The sequence below is a fragment of the Mastacembelus armatus genome, chromosome 11, assembly GCF_900324485.2.
Source record: "Mastacembelus armatus chromosome 11, fMasArm1.2, whole genome shotgun sequence".
NCBI classification, from domain to species: domain Eukaryota; kingdom Metazoa; phylum Chordata; class Actinopteri; order Synbranchiformes; family Mastacembelidae; genus Mastacembelus; species Mastacembelus armatus.
Window position 1 is genome coordinate 11063030 of NC_046643.1, and position 16221 is coordinate 11079250.

At 40.3% G+C, this 16221-nt stretch overlaps 1 protein-coding gene across 5 annotated transcripts; it reads right to left on the minus strand.

Annotated features, from left to right (window-relative positions):
- Window positions 1-97: 97 nt before the first annotated feature.
- Window positions 98-15157, minus strand: yrk (Yes-related kinase). 5 transcript variants are annotated; one of them, XM_026299518.1, is made up of 14 exons: window positions 14929-14994; window positions 12170-12229; window positions 9079-9122; window positions 7953-8216; window positions 7382-7484; window positions 6644-6742; window positions 6379-6482; window positions 6073-6222; window positions 5063-5227; window positions 3453-3632; window positions 2639-2715; window positions 2389-2542; window positions 2028-2159; window positions 98-1454 (listed from the first exon to the last, which is right to left on the minus strand). In XM_026299518.1, exons 4-14 carry the CDS (start codon window positions 8191-8193, stop codon window positions 1246-1248), a joined length of 1614 nt encoding a protein of 537 aa, XP_026155303.1. In that variant the 5' UTR covers window positions 8194-8216; window positions 9079-9122; window positions 12170-12229; window positions 14929-14994; the 3' UTR covers window positions 98-1245. The 5 variants fall into 5 exon arrangements, with proteins under 5 accessions (XP_026155303.1, XP_026155305.1, XP_026155302.1 ...); XM_026299520.1 differs by lacking the exons at window positions 5063-5227; window positions 12170-12229 and adding an exon at window positions 4292-4447 and having other exon boundaries at window positions 14929-15069; XM_026299517.1 differs by lacking the exon at window positions 12170-12229 and having other exon boundaries at window positions 14929-15069.
- Window positions 15158-16221: the final 1064 nt, after the last annotated feature.

Sequence of the window (16221 nt, forward strand, 5' to 3'; positions counted from 1 at the left end):
TTGCCTGTGATGAGCCCTGTCTTTGTTTTCACTTATAAGGAAATAACAAATAAATGAAGAAAAAATGTCCAAACACACACGGAATCACAGACATGGCTTAAATTGGAAAAGATATCTGAGCTTTATTAAAATAACATGACAGGGGAAACTCAGTATAAAGGTTACATTCTTGTCAGGAAAATAGGTACAACCTACTGACAATGCTTGTTCCCCTTTACATGCAACATATCACCCTGCCCTCCCAATGAAACGAATACATGGTAACTAGTTATAGGCTAGAAGTGAAGTTTTTGTGATGCACTGATATATCTGAGTTAAATTAAAATAACAAGAGACAGCTCATACCAAATTGTCATGTGAATTACCAAACAAACAAAGAGCATTCCTTACCATCTCTCCGGCTTTGCTAACAAACAAACAAAAAAAAAAAAAGAAAGGTAGCCTACTTAAAATCTAAAGTAACCTTTAATTTGACCACTTTAAGGCACATTGTGGCAGGTTTGAAACCAGTCTCCCAGTCAGGAGTCAGAAAATGAACTGGTTCAGTTCAGCAGTTTTTTTTTTATCTCAAAAGCACAACTGGGTTGAAAATCCTCTGTTCTCTTACTCAAGGAGTGTCAATTTCTTAAAGCAGACATAGGAGTGCCCTTGTCCGTACATTAACTACACAGCTCCCACACAGGTTCATGCTGACATTTTTCAAACACAATATTCCAACTGCATAAGAACCTGTTGCACTAGCTGTTGCTGTCTGCGGCAACATGTTTACCTCAGGTAAACAGTTAATCTACTGAAACACTCTTTTTACAAAGAGAAATCAAAGGACCTGGACATATATGGTAGCTGAACAGATCATCTACCAACTCAACCACCCCCCACCTCAACACAACATCTTCTTCCAGTTCCTTGTTGTCATGGTTACAGAGTAAAGCAACATTACTGCAAGGCCTGACCAGCAGAGCTCCGACTCCAGTTTTCAGCACGGTTGACTGATCTGTCCTGAACAGGCTGCAGTGATCGATGACCAAAGGCAAGGAAACTGTCTTTAAACAATTAAACAAGGAAATGATATGTATCTTAATATGTGAGTGTTTTGTGTGTGTGTGTGTCCATATAGTGTCTGAGCAACAAATACAAAGACAGCATGTTTATACCCTACAATCTGCCTGCCAGCGTATATGTTTCCATGGCTGTCTGTCTCTGACTGTCCATTTATTGCTCTGCATCTGTCTGACTAGCATGTGGTCACAGGTTTTCTCCAGGCTGGTACTGCGGCTCTGTGGCAGTGAAGTAATCCTCCAAGAAGGACTGCAGGTACTCGAAAGTGTGCCTCTCATCGGGTTCCCGCCTCCAGCACTGCAGCATCAGTTCATGGAGCGAGGCGGGGCAGCCCGGGGCACAGGGCATCCGGTAGCCTCTTTCCACCTGCTCCAGCACCTCACGGTTGTTCATGCCTAAAGAAGATGAGAAGGGAAGAGGTATGAGAGGGGCACAGAGAACCATTAAAAGACAATTAATTGAAACACCAAATAATTTAAAATAAAAATAATTTCAAAAACAAGAAACATTTATATAAGATAAATGTATTAACCGTACTGAGATTAAAAGCTCTTTAGGTGTCGAGTTTTAAAGGAAATATCTAACAAGTAAATAGTTTAGGTATTTAAGAACATATAGCACATGAGTCTTCATTAAATTATATATTATAATAATATAAAATTATAATAAATTATTTATTTTTACATTTATATTTATATAAGATGTTTAATTTCCAAAATCTATATTCCTTATTACGGTAGATGTATTATTGTTATTTTTTTTTATCAAACTTATATAATTCTTCTGGATTGAACAGAAGAATTATATGAATTCTATTCTTCTTCTTCTAACCTGTGTTGTGATCCTTCATAATTCTTGTCACAATATTAAGATTTATTGCAAAATTCACATTAAAATCTGTGCTCAAGGACACAGTAAAACTGCATGTGAAATTAAAACATACAAAACAATTAAGAGTCATCCAGTACCTGGGTATGGGACACGTCCTTTAGTGATGAGTTCAGTTAGTAGGATGCCAAAGCTCCAGACATCCGACTTGATGGTAAAGCGTCCATACAGTGCAGCTTCTGGAGCCGTCCACTTGATGGGGAACTTCGCCCCTGAAACCATAGCAACACAGTGAGGATGCATAATCATATAATTAGGAGAAGTTATGTTTTAAAAATATAGGCATGGAAGCAGAAGCAGACGCTCTTTATCATTCCATTGTGCAAGCATGCATCGCTTTATCGCTCTCATTCACATGCACACTGTATAGATAAACATACTCACTAACTTATGGAGTGAAATAAACTGGAATGATCCTTTAATATCACATGCTGTTGTTACCTTGTCTAGCTGTGTACTCATTGTCCTCAATGAGCCTAGCCAGGCCAAAGTCAGCAATTTTGCACACAAGATTGTCCCCGACAAGGATGTTGGCTGCTCGCAGGTCACGATGGATATAGTTCATTCTCTCAATATACGCCATCCCAGCAGCGATCTGTAAAAAAAAAAGCCAGAAATAACCAAGCTCAGCTACTGTTTACTTTTAGCGTGTGTGTCTATAATTGTGTGTTTGCATCTGTCTTTAACTCACCTGTGCAGCCATGTCCACCAGCTGAGGCAGCTTCAGTCTTTGTCCCTCTCCATCTTTTAAGAAGTCCAGCAAACTTCCTGAAAAAGAAAGTGGCATCATGACAGGCCCCATATGCCCACTGTGGTCAACACATCTGCTCCCACGTATCACACCGTATGGCATGAAGTATACATCATGTATTTTTAATCAAATTCTTATTAGATAGGTGCTTGTAAATTCATAAACACAAGAGCAGAATATTAAAGGCATATTTTGCCTGCAGAGGGAGATTTTGGGTCATGCACTGGGGAAGAAAGAAAATCCCTGGAATGGTTAGGAAGTCAGTGTTTTTGGAAGCAGGGAATAGATCATTGTAGAATCTTTCAGATTGTTCAAGTTAGTTTGTCGAGCAGAACATCTCAAAAGTTTCATTAAAAAAAAAAAGGTTGAAAATTACAACAAGGACCATGTACAGTAACAAGTGGGTCATTTTAGTGCGGGAATTTTGTGGTTTTCTTTACAAGCTACAGAACATTTCTGTAAATTTTCTTTATTTTCAATTAAATTGCTGCACTGCAAATCTACCATGTATCCAACTGATTTTCACTTTTGATATTTTAATGTGATCTCCATGCAGCCTTTATTATTATTACTATAACAAATTCAGACTATGGTGATATGCGATCTGAATACTGTACCGTTTTATCAACTTTACAAGGAAAAAACCTTGTCCAATTTCTGAGGAGCTCACTTTTCAGTCAGGTTTCCATCTGATGGTAATTTAATACTGTGTCTAGAGGACATCACAGGTATGATCGTTTACTCAGCCTGATACCTTGGCTCATGAACTCAGTGATAATGTAGATGGGCTCCTCAGACACAACGGCGTAAAGCTGCACCAGCTTGTCATGGCGAAGTCTCTTCATGATCTGAGCCTCCTCTAGGAAGGCCTCAGGGGACATAGTTCCTGGTTTCAGAGTCTTCACCGCTACCTTGGTGGTGCCGTTCCACATGCCTGGCATACAGACAAGGGGATGTTAAAGCATCAATACAACATGGAAACACACACACACACACTGCGCAAGCTTACACACCAATTTTCTTGCATACTGGCAACAGTACATATTACGTGTGTCAGAATATAAACATCCACACATACAAATAATTATATACTGATTTAAAACAAAAGGCAAATATGTATGGTGTAATGAATACACATGGTCAAACTCCTCGTGCATGCAAGTGATGGTTATTTTGATAAGCATGCATGACAAATGATGGCGTAATGTTAGGAGGGAGGGAAGAACGTTTACCAGCAGCACCTGAGTTATATCGACAGGCACAGAGCTTGGCTGGCTTCAAGAAGAAACTCTGCAAGGGTCAGACACCCAACCCACTAGGATTTAGTTAGAGAAACTGTACAACATCTTTGACAAGAAATTGGTCATAGGTGTAATTGTACATAAATCCTATGGGAACACCAGCTAATATGCAGTTTATTGGGGAAAAACAAACTTTGCTTTGATACAAAAAAATGGCCGGTCAGAGCCAGACATTTAGCATTACCAACAATATTTTGTTACAAGACAGTAAAGGACTCTACAGAGGACAATGCTTGACAGTGTTCCCTCTAAGCCTGTAGAGGACATCAGACATTGGTAATGTCGTTCTCACCCATCCACACGTCCCCAAAGCAGCCCTGTCCCAGCTTCCTTTGCATGGACAGCGTTTCCCTGGACACCTCCCATGCGTCCCGCCCAAGGCCCATGGTGAGAGGTGTGGAGTTGAGACAGGGCTTGGTCAGGTAATAACACAGCCCGTCATTACTGCCTAATTGTGGAGGATGTAGAAGCCAAGGAGGGAGGAGATTAGGAAAAGGAAATGAAAGAGTGGGAGGATTTAAGGAGTGGGAGAAGGGGAAAAGGAGAAAAATGATGAAGTGATGGGTGGAAAGAAAGAAGTAGGATGGGTGAGGGGTGACAAAGAAGTGAAGTGAGATGATGAAACATGCACATGCAACAACAGGGTAAGACAGGAACAGCTCTGCACATCCGGATGTAAAACACAACCTATTTTTATTCATTCAGCGGTTGCCTGGGTGTAATTATCATCACATACACAGGATCTTTCAAGGATTAGTTTCACTGCTCCAGTTTTCAATCAAATAGTCCAGACTACATGTCACAACTATGTGTGTGTGTTGCTGTCTTTGTGGTCTGATCCACAGGTACACTCTGAACAATACACACAAATGAACATGGCCTTACAGTATATGCTTGTAAGGTCAAAGTGTCTTTATAGTGAAAATGTTTACTCATGTTTGTGTCAACTAAACATAAAGACTTAAATGTACCTGTTCTTGTTTCAATACTTTTTTAAAAAAAAATCCAGATGTGCTCACGCTGTCACTTCCCTTCCCCTGCAACCCAGTCCCACCAGTCCTACCCATCCAGACTTCTCCAAACTGGCCGTTGCCCAGTTTTTTAATCAGCTGGAGGGATTCGCGGGGAATCTCCCACATATCCTTGGTCTTCACTGATAAGTCGGCCAGCTTAGGCATGCCCCGCTTACAGCTGCCAATCAAACGGCAGCACAGTCCCGCCGCTCTCTCTGAGAGAGCAGGGAGAGACAAACAGACAGGTGAAGAGAGGAGGAAAAGAAAACAGAGCAAAAGCAAAGAAAGAAAAAACAAGACAGGTTGACAAATACACACATTCTGAGCAGCAGTAGCAAATAAAGATACACAAGAAGAACATACAGAGGCACTACAGTTACAGCACAACAAAACAAATAAATGCTGGGAAAAGAAAAAATGGCAATCATATGTGGCCAAATCTTTTGATGATCGTGTCACATAAAGTGCACGCACTGCAGAGCACTTGCTACATCAACACGAGCCACTAGAGGGCAGACTTACATCGACAGAGACCAGAGGAAGTGGAGAGTGTGCACCCCGCCTTTCACAAATTCTGAGTTCATTCAAGTGTAATAAGTCACTAATAGTCAGTGGTGAGGAAAGTATTCAAATCCTTTATTAAAGTAAAAGCAGTTAAACCACAATACAGAAATACCTAATCACAAATAAAAGGTGGAGGATATTAAGTTTCATCTATAGCAAATAGTCCGGACACAGACAAAACTCGAACTAGCAATGGAACTTAAAATGTCAAATACATGTAGTGGAGTAGGAGTATAAAATGGCACAAGTTCCATTAATTAATGTACTCACCTGGCACCAATGCTAATAGTGTAATTATAAATCGGGTAGAAAAAGAATAAGACAAATTGAAATTATTTAGTATTTGATTGAGCCAAGAATCAAAGTAAAGTTAAGATTAAGCCGGAGCAACATAAAGATACTTTGTTGAAATGCAACATAATTTAAAACTTTTACCCACTTTAAGAAAAGGCAGAAAGAGGCTGAATCAGATTCCTGACATGTCTATGTGTTTTACCTGTATAGTGCTCTACCAGCTCCTGCACGGTGTCGAACTGTGATCTCGTGGTGATGTAGTAGCCACCATTGTCCAGTTTGCGGATCTTATAATGCTTAACGTGGTCTCCTTTGTTGTCGTCCCAATCACGGATAGACAGAGAGTAAGCACCTGAGATGGGCAAGCAGTGGAGCAAAGGAGAAAAAAAGGTGAGAGTACAGAAGTATGAGGTCAAAGTGAGAAATATGAAACACTTTCATATTTAGATCAGTATGCTCCTGTTAAAAAAAAATAGCGTGTGTATGTGTGTATGTAGGTTCTCTTCACCCTTTGTGGTCTCGCTCTCTCGTATGAGGAAAGTTCCTCTCTGGTTTCCATGGCCCAGCAGCTGTCTCTCTGCATCCTTTCTCCCCATCTTCCCAAAATACCACCTGTCACCATGACAACAACACATGGGTCTCTGCAGCAGTAGCACACATCATGCAACCTTTGCCCTTAGATTAAATGCCACTCTCAGCATACGGTAAACGTCAGCACTAGAACCTGTATTGCAGTATATACAGCATTCACTGCTGAGCTGGTGTGTACTCACTCCTCGGCCTGTATGGAGTCCACGGGAGCTACATAGTTGGACGGGATGTAACCGGAGTTACCGGTGTCCAAAGAGCGAGCCTCCCACCAGTCGCCCTCTCTGCCAAATCATGCACAAAACATCCATTTGTTTGCAAAGATGAAATATATGACACTTCACAATATATCACAATACATGATATTTTTTGACAATGCTGAAATGAAATTAAAATGTGAGGCGTCTTTCTTTATTCCTCGTTAAGACCAAAAAGTCCAAAAACATTTTTAAGTGTCCTCAGTCTTATAAAAAAAAAAAAAAAATCTTGTATGCGTAAGTGCAAAATGCAAATGATCTTTTAAGTGAGAAAATTGCAGCTAAGATTTTATCTACATAAAGCTAAACTGAAGAATAGAAGATGTCTAGATGAGAGAGAAAGAGGAAAAAGACTCAACATATGAAGTTCATGAGGAGACCTCGGATGGGATTCTCAGTAAGACAAACGTCATGCATATAAATTTATTCTAGATTTCCATAGTAAGTATGAGTAAAGTCTACAAGACAATAAATTTGTCAGCATCACTAGTAGCAGTAAAGACACGTGAGAGTTCATGTTAATGGATGGTATTCAATTGTAGATTCTGGCTCTTAAATAAAATGAATTACCTTTTTGGATTCATAACTGATCCTAAATATACGTGATCAAAATCATCATATATCGTTAACATCCAACTGCTGTATTTGTGTGTTTTTTTCACTCACGTATTGTTGATGATTTGGAATTTCTCTCCTTTCAGGAAAGTGAGGTCATCTTCAGTGCGTGCGTCATAGTCATACAGAGCTATAAAGAGAGTGACTCCACCACCTGCATACACGCATGCACAGGACATGAAAAAGAGGAATCATTAGTTTCTAGTTATACACTGTGGGGTTTGACTATTTCACACGCTGTGAATGACATACACCTGTAGTGGAAGAAGACAGTTAAAATATATGTGTTGTACAGTTAGAGAGACAGTAAGAATTAGGAAACGAAGACTAAACATTTCAACCTTTTGACACAGTGTTTGACACTAAAAAACATTTTGTTTCTACATGTTTTGTTTTGTTGGTGGTGCATAAAAAACAAAGCAGCCTAATTTCATCATATCATGTGTATCTTAACTCTTCTCCATAAGACCTGCAGTGTATATTGCCCTATTTTCATGGACATAGACACAAACCTTTGAAGAAAATCAGAAAACACAAACGCTAAAAAGTGCTGGATGGCAAACTGAACTTTGCATCTAAGCCTATTCTTTTACACTGTTGTTTCTGACACACGCAATCGTACTTGTTATGCCTCCAGGCCGCTGGTGGGTGTTGGTGTTGGGGAAAATGGTGCTGCATGAGAAGCCCTTGTTGAAGTCTGGGATGGTCTGAGTGGGGTCGGGACAGTAACGGCCCTGAGTCAAGGCCGCGGACAACCCTCCATCTGTGTTGCTAGGAGACAGATCTGTAACGTCTGCTGCTGCTGATGATGCTGCCGCTGCTCCTTTGGTGGACTTCTTCTGCTTGCAACAGGCACACCCCATAATAACCAGCACGGAGACGGCGTCTGTGAAAGGAGCAATAAGAGATGCAACTTATCTAAGGTTGTTGTTTTTGTCACTGCTTGATGCTTTGTGAGTAGAGCTGTGTGTAGTTCACAAAAGCCTTTTTTTTAACCTGGTATATTTGTAATAATATATATCAACACTGTGTTTGTTTACAGCAATAACAGCAAGGGTCTGTTTACAATACTACTAATAATAATAATACTCCAAAATTAAAAGTAATTTGGGGGACCCTAGCAATTTAATATTTTCACTTGTATAAAGTTAGACTGTTCAAAGTGAAAGCAGCAGAAGCCAAGATGTCAATAACTTTCACTCCCTAGTGTGAATCACCCCACAAAAAGGATAGATCTTTCATTTCCAATAATATAACGTGTAAAGCTCCTCCCTGGACGATAAACACCCACATTTTTCAAACTCGGCACCTCAAGCTTGTAAAACAGGGTGTCTGATAAAAAAAAAATATAAATATATATTAAACGTCTCAAACCCAAGCTGTTTTTTTTTTTTTTTTTAGGTTTTAAAAAGCGCCTGTCATGTCACAGAACACTGTACACAGACTCTACAATGTAATGGTTTAGCATATAATTTAGCATTAAAAAAAAAAATCAGTCAGTGTTTACTGTAAGTATTCGATTTCCCCCCTGATTACTGGCATGGGTAAGACTTCAAAGACAAGCTAATAGAAAGTGAAAGCAGAACACACCAACATACAGGGGTCCTCCTAATGTAAAACACTCTATAGAGAACTATGAAGACAGAAGCAAAAAACTTTAAATAGAAACTTAACTTCCCTCCAGCGAGAGGAGGAAGAGGGGGAATAAGGGGTGGAGGCAAGATGGGAAGAAGTTAACTTTTTCTCACCTGATGTCTTCCTCTGTCAGATCATCTGTCAATCACCATCGCCACTGGAAAGAAGAGGGAAAGAGAAAGAAGAGGTGAGTGACAGGGAGAGGAATGAGAGAGCAGGGCAAAGGGAGGATGAGTGGCAGAGAACCAGAGAGGGAAAAGGTGGAGAATGTGTGAGAAAGGCTCAAGAGCAGTAAAGCATGCATAAAGAAGTGTGTGTGACAAGAGATACGAGGAGACAGAAGTAAAAAAAAAAAAAGGAGACAGTACACGATAAAGAAAGACAGCAGAAATGTGAGGTTAACCACTTCCCTATTGCTGTGCAGTTTCGAAAGGGGTACACACTCCTCGCTGGACAAGAGATGTGTACGTGTGAAGTATTTAATATGCGTGTGTAGGTGTTTAGGTTTGTGGTGAAATAGCCCTATAAATGTCACCACTAAACAGGGGTAACTGACACAAGACACTGGAGATGATGTGAAATGTGTTTCACAAAGACCCCTGCGTTGGTATGCACACGTTTGTATTCCTGACTTCCAGTTCAGAGCAGGCCGCATTGTTTCAATAGGACGCGTGTTGACAAAGCAAAAGCCAGTGCCAAAAATCAAGGGGAAATAACATACAGAGAAGACTGTAAAACACTTTTATTGTGTGCAGAGACGCTGAAATGCAGTCAACAGGCGCTTTTCTCATCAACATAAGAGCATGCGCAGTTTTATTTTCAATATTATTTCTTCAGCAAAATCTACATGTCTACTGCTAAGTGTTTTGCTCAGGGGCTATCTTTAGAGCAGCAGTTACACATTCAGTCACCACTTTATGAGGCACAAATAGCTAAAGTCTAATAAAACGTCCCTGCAATGGGGTCGACCTGCATGAATGTCATTATATTCAGTTTTTGTCGAAACTAACATGATCACCCATGTGACATATGTATGTTGGTGGCGTTGGTGTTAAGATGTGTGAGTATGATTGGCCCTGGGCCTCAAACTGGAAACCTTTAAAGTGGACTAAACTCCAGGCAGCAGCCTTTCCACCTACCAAGGAATGTAAGGGAAGTCACACACAGGAAGAGGAATACAAGTTATGCTAGTGAGGTACAAAAAAAAGAAGTACTTTATGTAGATTATGGAGGGAAAAACAAAATCCCAGCAGAGCTCCCAGTGAAGAGTGCCAGGTTTGTCCTATCTGCACTACTAATGCCCCCAAAGTCCTTACGATCGATAAAGACACAGAAGCCCCCGTGGGCCTTGTCTGAGGAGACAAGTCTACTGCTCACTCACAGTAAAATATGCAAAAATTTGCGCACACACACACACACACACATATTCACTATCAGGTCAACCATCAGGAGAGTTACAGGAAGTTAGCCCTGTTAGACTTTCCTGTCCACTCCTCTGATGGCTCCCCCCTTTTCCTGGAAACTGAGGACAGAGCCCATCCACACACACATATATACACACACACACCTTCCTCTCGACTGCTGTTTTTCTCCACTTCGAGCCCACACCCCTCCAACAATAACCTTTCATATTCCCTCTATCCACCTTTCAACTGCTGACTTCTTTCTGTTTCTGATAAAGGACAAAAAGAAGTGAGAGAGGGCATAAAAAAAGGCCTCTCCTCTTTCATCTTTATCTCACCCCTGCCCTTTCACTCTTCTTTCGCTGCTTTTCTATGACTGGCAGACAACCACAGACAGGAGAGATGCAATAACAGGGTCACTGGGGACTGTGTTCAGGGGAGCTATACACAGTCATTGTTCTCTCATGGGTTCCTGTTGACCAAATTTACTTGCCCTCAACTATCTTCCTCTCTGCACACAGAAGCTATGACAAATCATAAATAGCACCAAGTAATTTAGTTCATCTGAGGTGTTTATATAAAAAAAGGAACACCATAATGAAAACAAGACACTATTCATCCAAACACACATTCGTATGCACACAGATCCAAGATATACAAATTTGCACCTACATACCAATATATAACCTGTCAAGTTGCAGAATTCACTTTCTCACTTGTGCTTTGTGATATCAATTTGTTTTATTTTTCAATCTGCTACAAACCATAGAGGTACTAGAGTAAAACATACATGTATGTGTGTGAGTGTGTGGGCATGTGATGGTGGATATGATAGTAAGGTTTGGCTGCAGAAAGTGGCACACTGATTCTTTTTTAGGTGTATGTGTGAAAGCAGCCTGCAAATGTCCTGCAAAAGTGATCATACCAGTCATCTAAAAACAGTGTGAGTTCCTCTTTACCTCTTGAAACCAAGTAACGAAACCAAGATACAATAAACAAGCAATTTGGGAATTACTTGAGGTTTGTTTAATTTTTATAAGTTTAAAGATATACAGATAAATGTTAGCATAATGTATTTTGGAAAAGCCAAGTCATCTGACATCCAGTGCCTTTTGCCTTTTATAAAATATGTTAAGCGTACTGACACCAGTTGCAAAACCTCTTACAATAAAATGGTGGCGATTATTTCCCCTTATATTTATTCGTAGTACATTTCAAAGTGGTATGTTAAATGGACTGCACTTAATAGACAAAGCGCTGACACCGACAGAGCTGCCATATATGGCACTGAGCGGGCCACCAGGAACAACTTGTGGTTCAAGTGTTTTTCGCAAGGACACATTGAATTTTGGACCAGAAGAGCAATGGAACTGCCAATCCTGCTACTGGGGGATAATCCACTCTCCCTGTACCTGAGCCACAGGAAATACTTTTTTACTTCTTCAGTGACTGTCACATCAGCTGACAAATACACAAACAAAAATCATAATGATCTCTAATTTTCTATTCTAGTTTCATTTTTATTATTTAATAGTTTTCAAGAGTGTCTGTATGTAACTGAGCTACTGTGGCCAAGGAATTTCCCTTGTGTACCAATAAAGTTGATTTGATCTAATCTAATCTAATCTAATCTAATAGAATCTGCTTCCACTAAATCGTGGTTTTGTGGTGCATCTTTTCTAAAACAGGTTTTTTGATGGCGCTGACATTAACACAAACATTAATTTTTTGGGTTCATTCACTTGACATGTTTCAAGGCTTGTTTGAATCACATTAGAAATTAAAAATACTATTTTCTTACCTAGCTCTAATGGTATGATGACAATGCAGTTCTCTCTCCCCCAGGTTTTGAAATATCCCCCTTCAGCCGAGCACAGTGGAAGGTCATTACATGTTGCAATACATAGACATCGCTATTAACTGTTTCTTCACTGAAAACACTATCAAACAAAGAAAAAGTCTTCAAGAAAACTGTTGCAGTTATATCAGTGGAATAATAACAACATCGTATTTAAAAAGAGTTTGTTGATGGATTTGTGAAAGTTATTTTTTTAATATTCTGGCCACCACATTTAATTCATTTCTACTGTACAAGGTTGTGGAAATTTTGGGTCCAGATATCTCAAAACCTGGGTAGATAAAACAACAGTATCAGTATAGCGGTATATTTTTTAACTACCAGTGGACAGCTGAGAGGAAACTATTATGGCAAAAGTAATATTACACTTTAAAAATCTTCCCCTACACATAAAGGTATTACAAGAATTAAGCAGGAACAGTACTTAAGGTCTTCAAAGTCTCAGTCTACAAAATTGCTACTGAGCCTCATCATTTTACATTAATGTATCATCATAATCATTGCATTAGCATGTAAAAAGCACCTTAATGATGTAGTTCATAAAGGTCAATTTAACTCTACTTTTGGTATTGTCGGGTACTTAATAAAAATGCATCATAATTTATGAAGATCATGTTTTATGTGCAAAATCTAAAACCAGAAAAGCAACTAATAAATATGGACAGTTATTTCAAATATAAGGTGGCATTAACTGGAAATAGAGTACAAATACATTTTTGGAGTGTATACATGCTGAGGTACTTTCTACAACTGCATAAAAGTAAATTGCCGTATATTTGTACACTCTGAACAATATAAGGAAGCATATAAATTCTGATCCACAAAGCATTAGCACGTATTCTAGCACATTCATAAAATCACAATAACATCACCCTCCATCGTCACACTCGCAAACATCAAAATCCAAATGACACACCCTTTCCTGCACAGTGTACTGCAGATAAGCTGCTCCCAGTGGGAATTCACCATGGGAACACAGGGCAATACACACACACACACACACACACACACACACACACACAATTGTTATGTTTCCATACTTTTAGACCACTCCAGTGCTCTGCTCAGACTTTCTCCAGCTCTCTTCTTGGCCTCCCTTTCTCTCTGACTCTGCCTCGTTAGCAGGAAGCCCCACAGGATGCAGAGTGTGAGTGGGGCAGGAATGATAGGACAATGGGAAGCAAGCTGTCACTGAACCCTCACATGGATAGCACATACTCACGGGTTGCACACACACACACACACACTAACTGAAAGGAGAGGGGGCCAGAGTTGGTGGTGGGGCAATGGAAAAGTAAGGTGTCTGGGTCACTGGGATGTCCTGTTTCCACATGAAGTCATCACATCCTCCAGATACAGAGGATTGACATGGACTGGTAAAAGGCAATATGGACTTTTACATGAAGTTACTGGACAATGTGGTTTGTTTCTCAAGTGTTATATCTTAATTTTATTCCTGTGAATAATGACATCCTCATGAAAACAAGACATTCAGTTGACACCATCTGCACAGGGTGTCCGAAGGTCCTAACCAAGCCTTCGATATATTATCTTGGATTAAACCGTCACAGCCCTCAGCTGTTTGGTTGGAAAGCTGTGAGATGACGGTAGAATCCATTTCTAACATATCCCCACTAAAAAAAAAAAAAAAAAAAATCCACGCCTCCTTCCTAAATCCGAGGCTAAAGACAGGAACTGACCTCGTAGAGAAACAGGAAGTGATGAAGTCCGGCCTTGGACAGCCTAATTGCGTTTTTCCCATCTGACTGTCAAAATTCCACGATAACTCCTCAGTATTGTGAAACGAGGATTTATGAAGATGGAGGTGTGATAACGCAGATAACACAATGAAGGAATAAACACCTGCTTCAATCGAACCAAGCCAAGGCCACAGAGACAGATCAGACACATTGACAAGTCCAGGAAACATGCAGCCCTCCCTTTTCCTCAAAGTGTTTTCCTGTAGGCCTTTGGCCAAATAAATCCCACTCATTTACTAAAAAATATGCTGCTTTTGAAGAAAACTGGTCATACCCATAGACCGACATCCAGCGTTTAGGCTGTTTTGAGTATGAATCGCTCAAACAACTGAGAAAGGTCCAACACACAGACAACAGCCATAAATCCAAATGCTATAACCATTTTTCCGGTTGACCCTTTAACCTTTTGTAACATAAAATGTTAATGTTACTGCTGAAACCAGTGGCTCTTTAGTGATCCCACCTGAAGGGGCTTGTGACAAGACTCGTGTAAATTCCAGTCTTTCAATGCTGCAACATTGGCAGTTTGATTTCCAAATGTCATCCTTTAAAGAGTGGAAGTACTGGCAGCCGCACCTGATTAACTTCTCATAGCCGACTAGAAAAACTTCCCTTTATCTAACAATGAACACTCCAGCCTTACTCAATTTTCACAGAACCTTAGATAAACACGGTTCTGCCTGCTGTTATTACAGATTCACATAAACATTAAATGCTCATATAGACCCGAGTGACACTTTGTGGGGTTTTTTTTTAGGTTTTTCACGGAGATATGAACTAGATGCCACTTCCTCCCCCAAAACTTTGACATGTAACGAAGCAGCAAATGAGCCGTGATGAAAAACGACCGATGTGTTTCAAGAGAGATTCCAGAAACAGCCCGTGTCCCGTTAAGGTCATCGTTAAAATCAAATAAAAAGAAAGAAAACGGAGCACACTTACCCGTCGTTATCCCGGGGAATCCTGGCGTCGCGCTCGCGGAGACCGAGGTGAGTGTCGAGCGGTGTCCGGTGGCTCGCGAGACGGACGGAGGAAAGTCGCGCGCTACTGCTGCTCGAGTGAGTGAGTGAGAGAGAAAGAGAGAGAGAGAGCCGGTGAGCGCGCGCCTCGTCCGGAAGGCTTGGAGAACGGATTTCACGCGAGGTCCACTCCAGAGAAACGTGCGTGCACAACGGAAAGTTGAAAAATGACCAACAATAAAATACTTTTCTAAAAAAAAAAAAAAAAAAAAAAAAATGGGTCAAACTAACTTTTCTCTAATTCGTGTGAAATATATCCCCAAATAATTATTAGCCGATCCTATCAACATCATACAGCTTGAGTTAAAGCGAGATAAGTTTTGTTTTTAAGCTTAATTTCGAACTTAATGAAGAACTAAGAGTAGTTGAACTAGGTTGACAAAAGTTCACACTGACTTCCAGTTAGTGCGGAGGTTCAGCATGTGTCGCATTGAGAAGCTGCGGTGAGCGGCGCCGACGCATACTGGCTGAGTGTAGGTGCCTGCAGGGTGAGGCGCGACCTAATCATTCGCTGCTGTCAACTCCAGGAAGACCGAAAGATGTGTGACATCCGCGTAAAAAAAAAAAAAAACAGGTCTAACGAAATGAGCTTAATTGGGGGGACTGCTCGTTTTTTTTATTGTGCATTTAGTGACCGCGAAATCGGATTACCTCACAGGTGTATCATCCCCAGCTCATGCACCTTCAGCTGTAAACGACAAGAAAACAGGACAGGAACTGTCACATTTTCACAATTCATTTGATTTCACCTGAACTGAGAACTGACTTCAACGTCAGACTTCAGTCGATTTCAAAGTCTTTGTCTCCATCGTGTGGTGTGTCAGGATACCTTCGGCAACACACCCAGCAATTTAGACTTGTAATGAAAAATTGTGTAAGAACCATAAGTCTATAAACACACTATTACTATATTAGCCTTCAAATCTTAATATCAGCATGGTCAAAGGACACTGTGGGCACTACATTTCCTAAAAAGATCATGCCTGTTAAACGCCAAGTCATATTAAGTCTTAAGTATCATTAGTTTGCCCTGTGACACAGCCTGTTCAAGTAGTACCCTGCCTCTCTCCCACAGCTCTCTGAAGGATAAATCCGTATTAATAACACTTTTCTGTTGCCTGAAGGATAGTTAATGAAGAAAAGAGCAGAAACCCACCTGCACCAAGACTTTCTGTGGGTGCAATTTCTCAGTAACACCTTTCTAGAAGTTTACTGT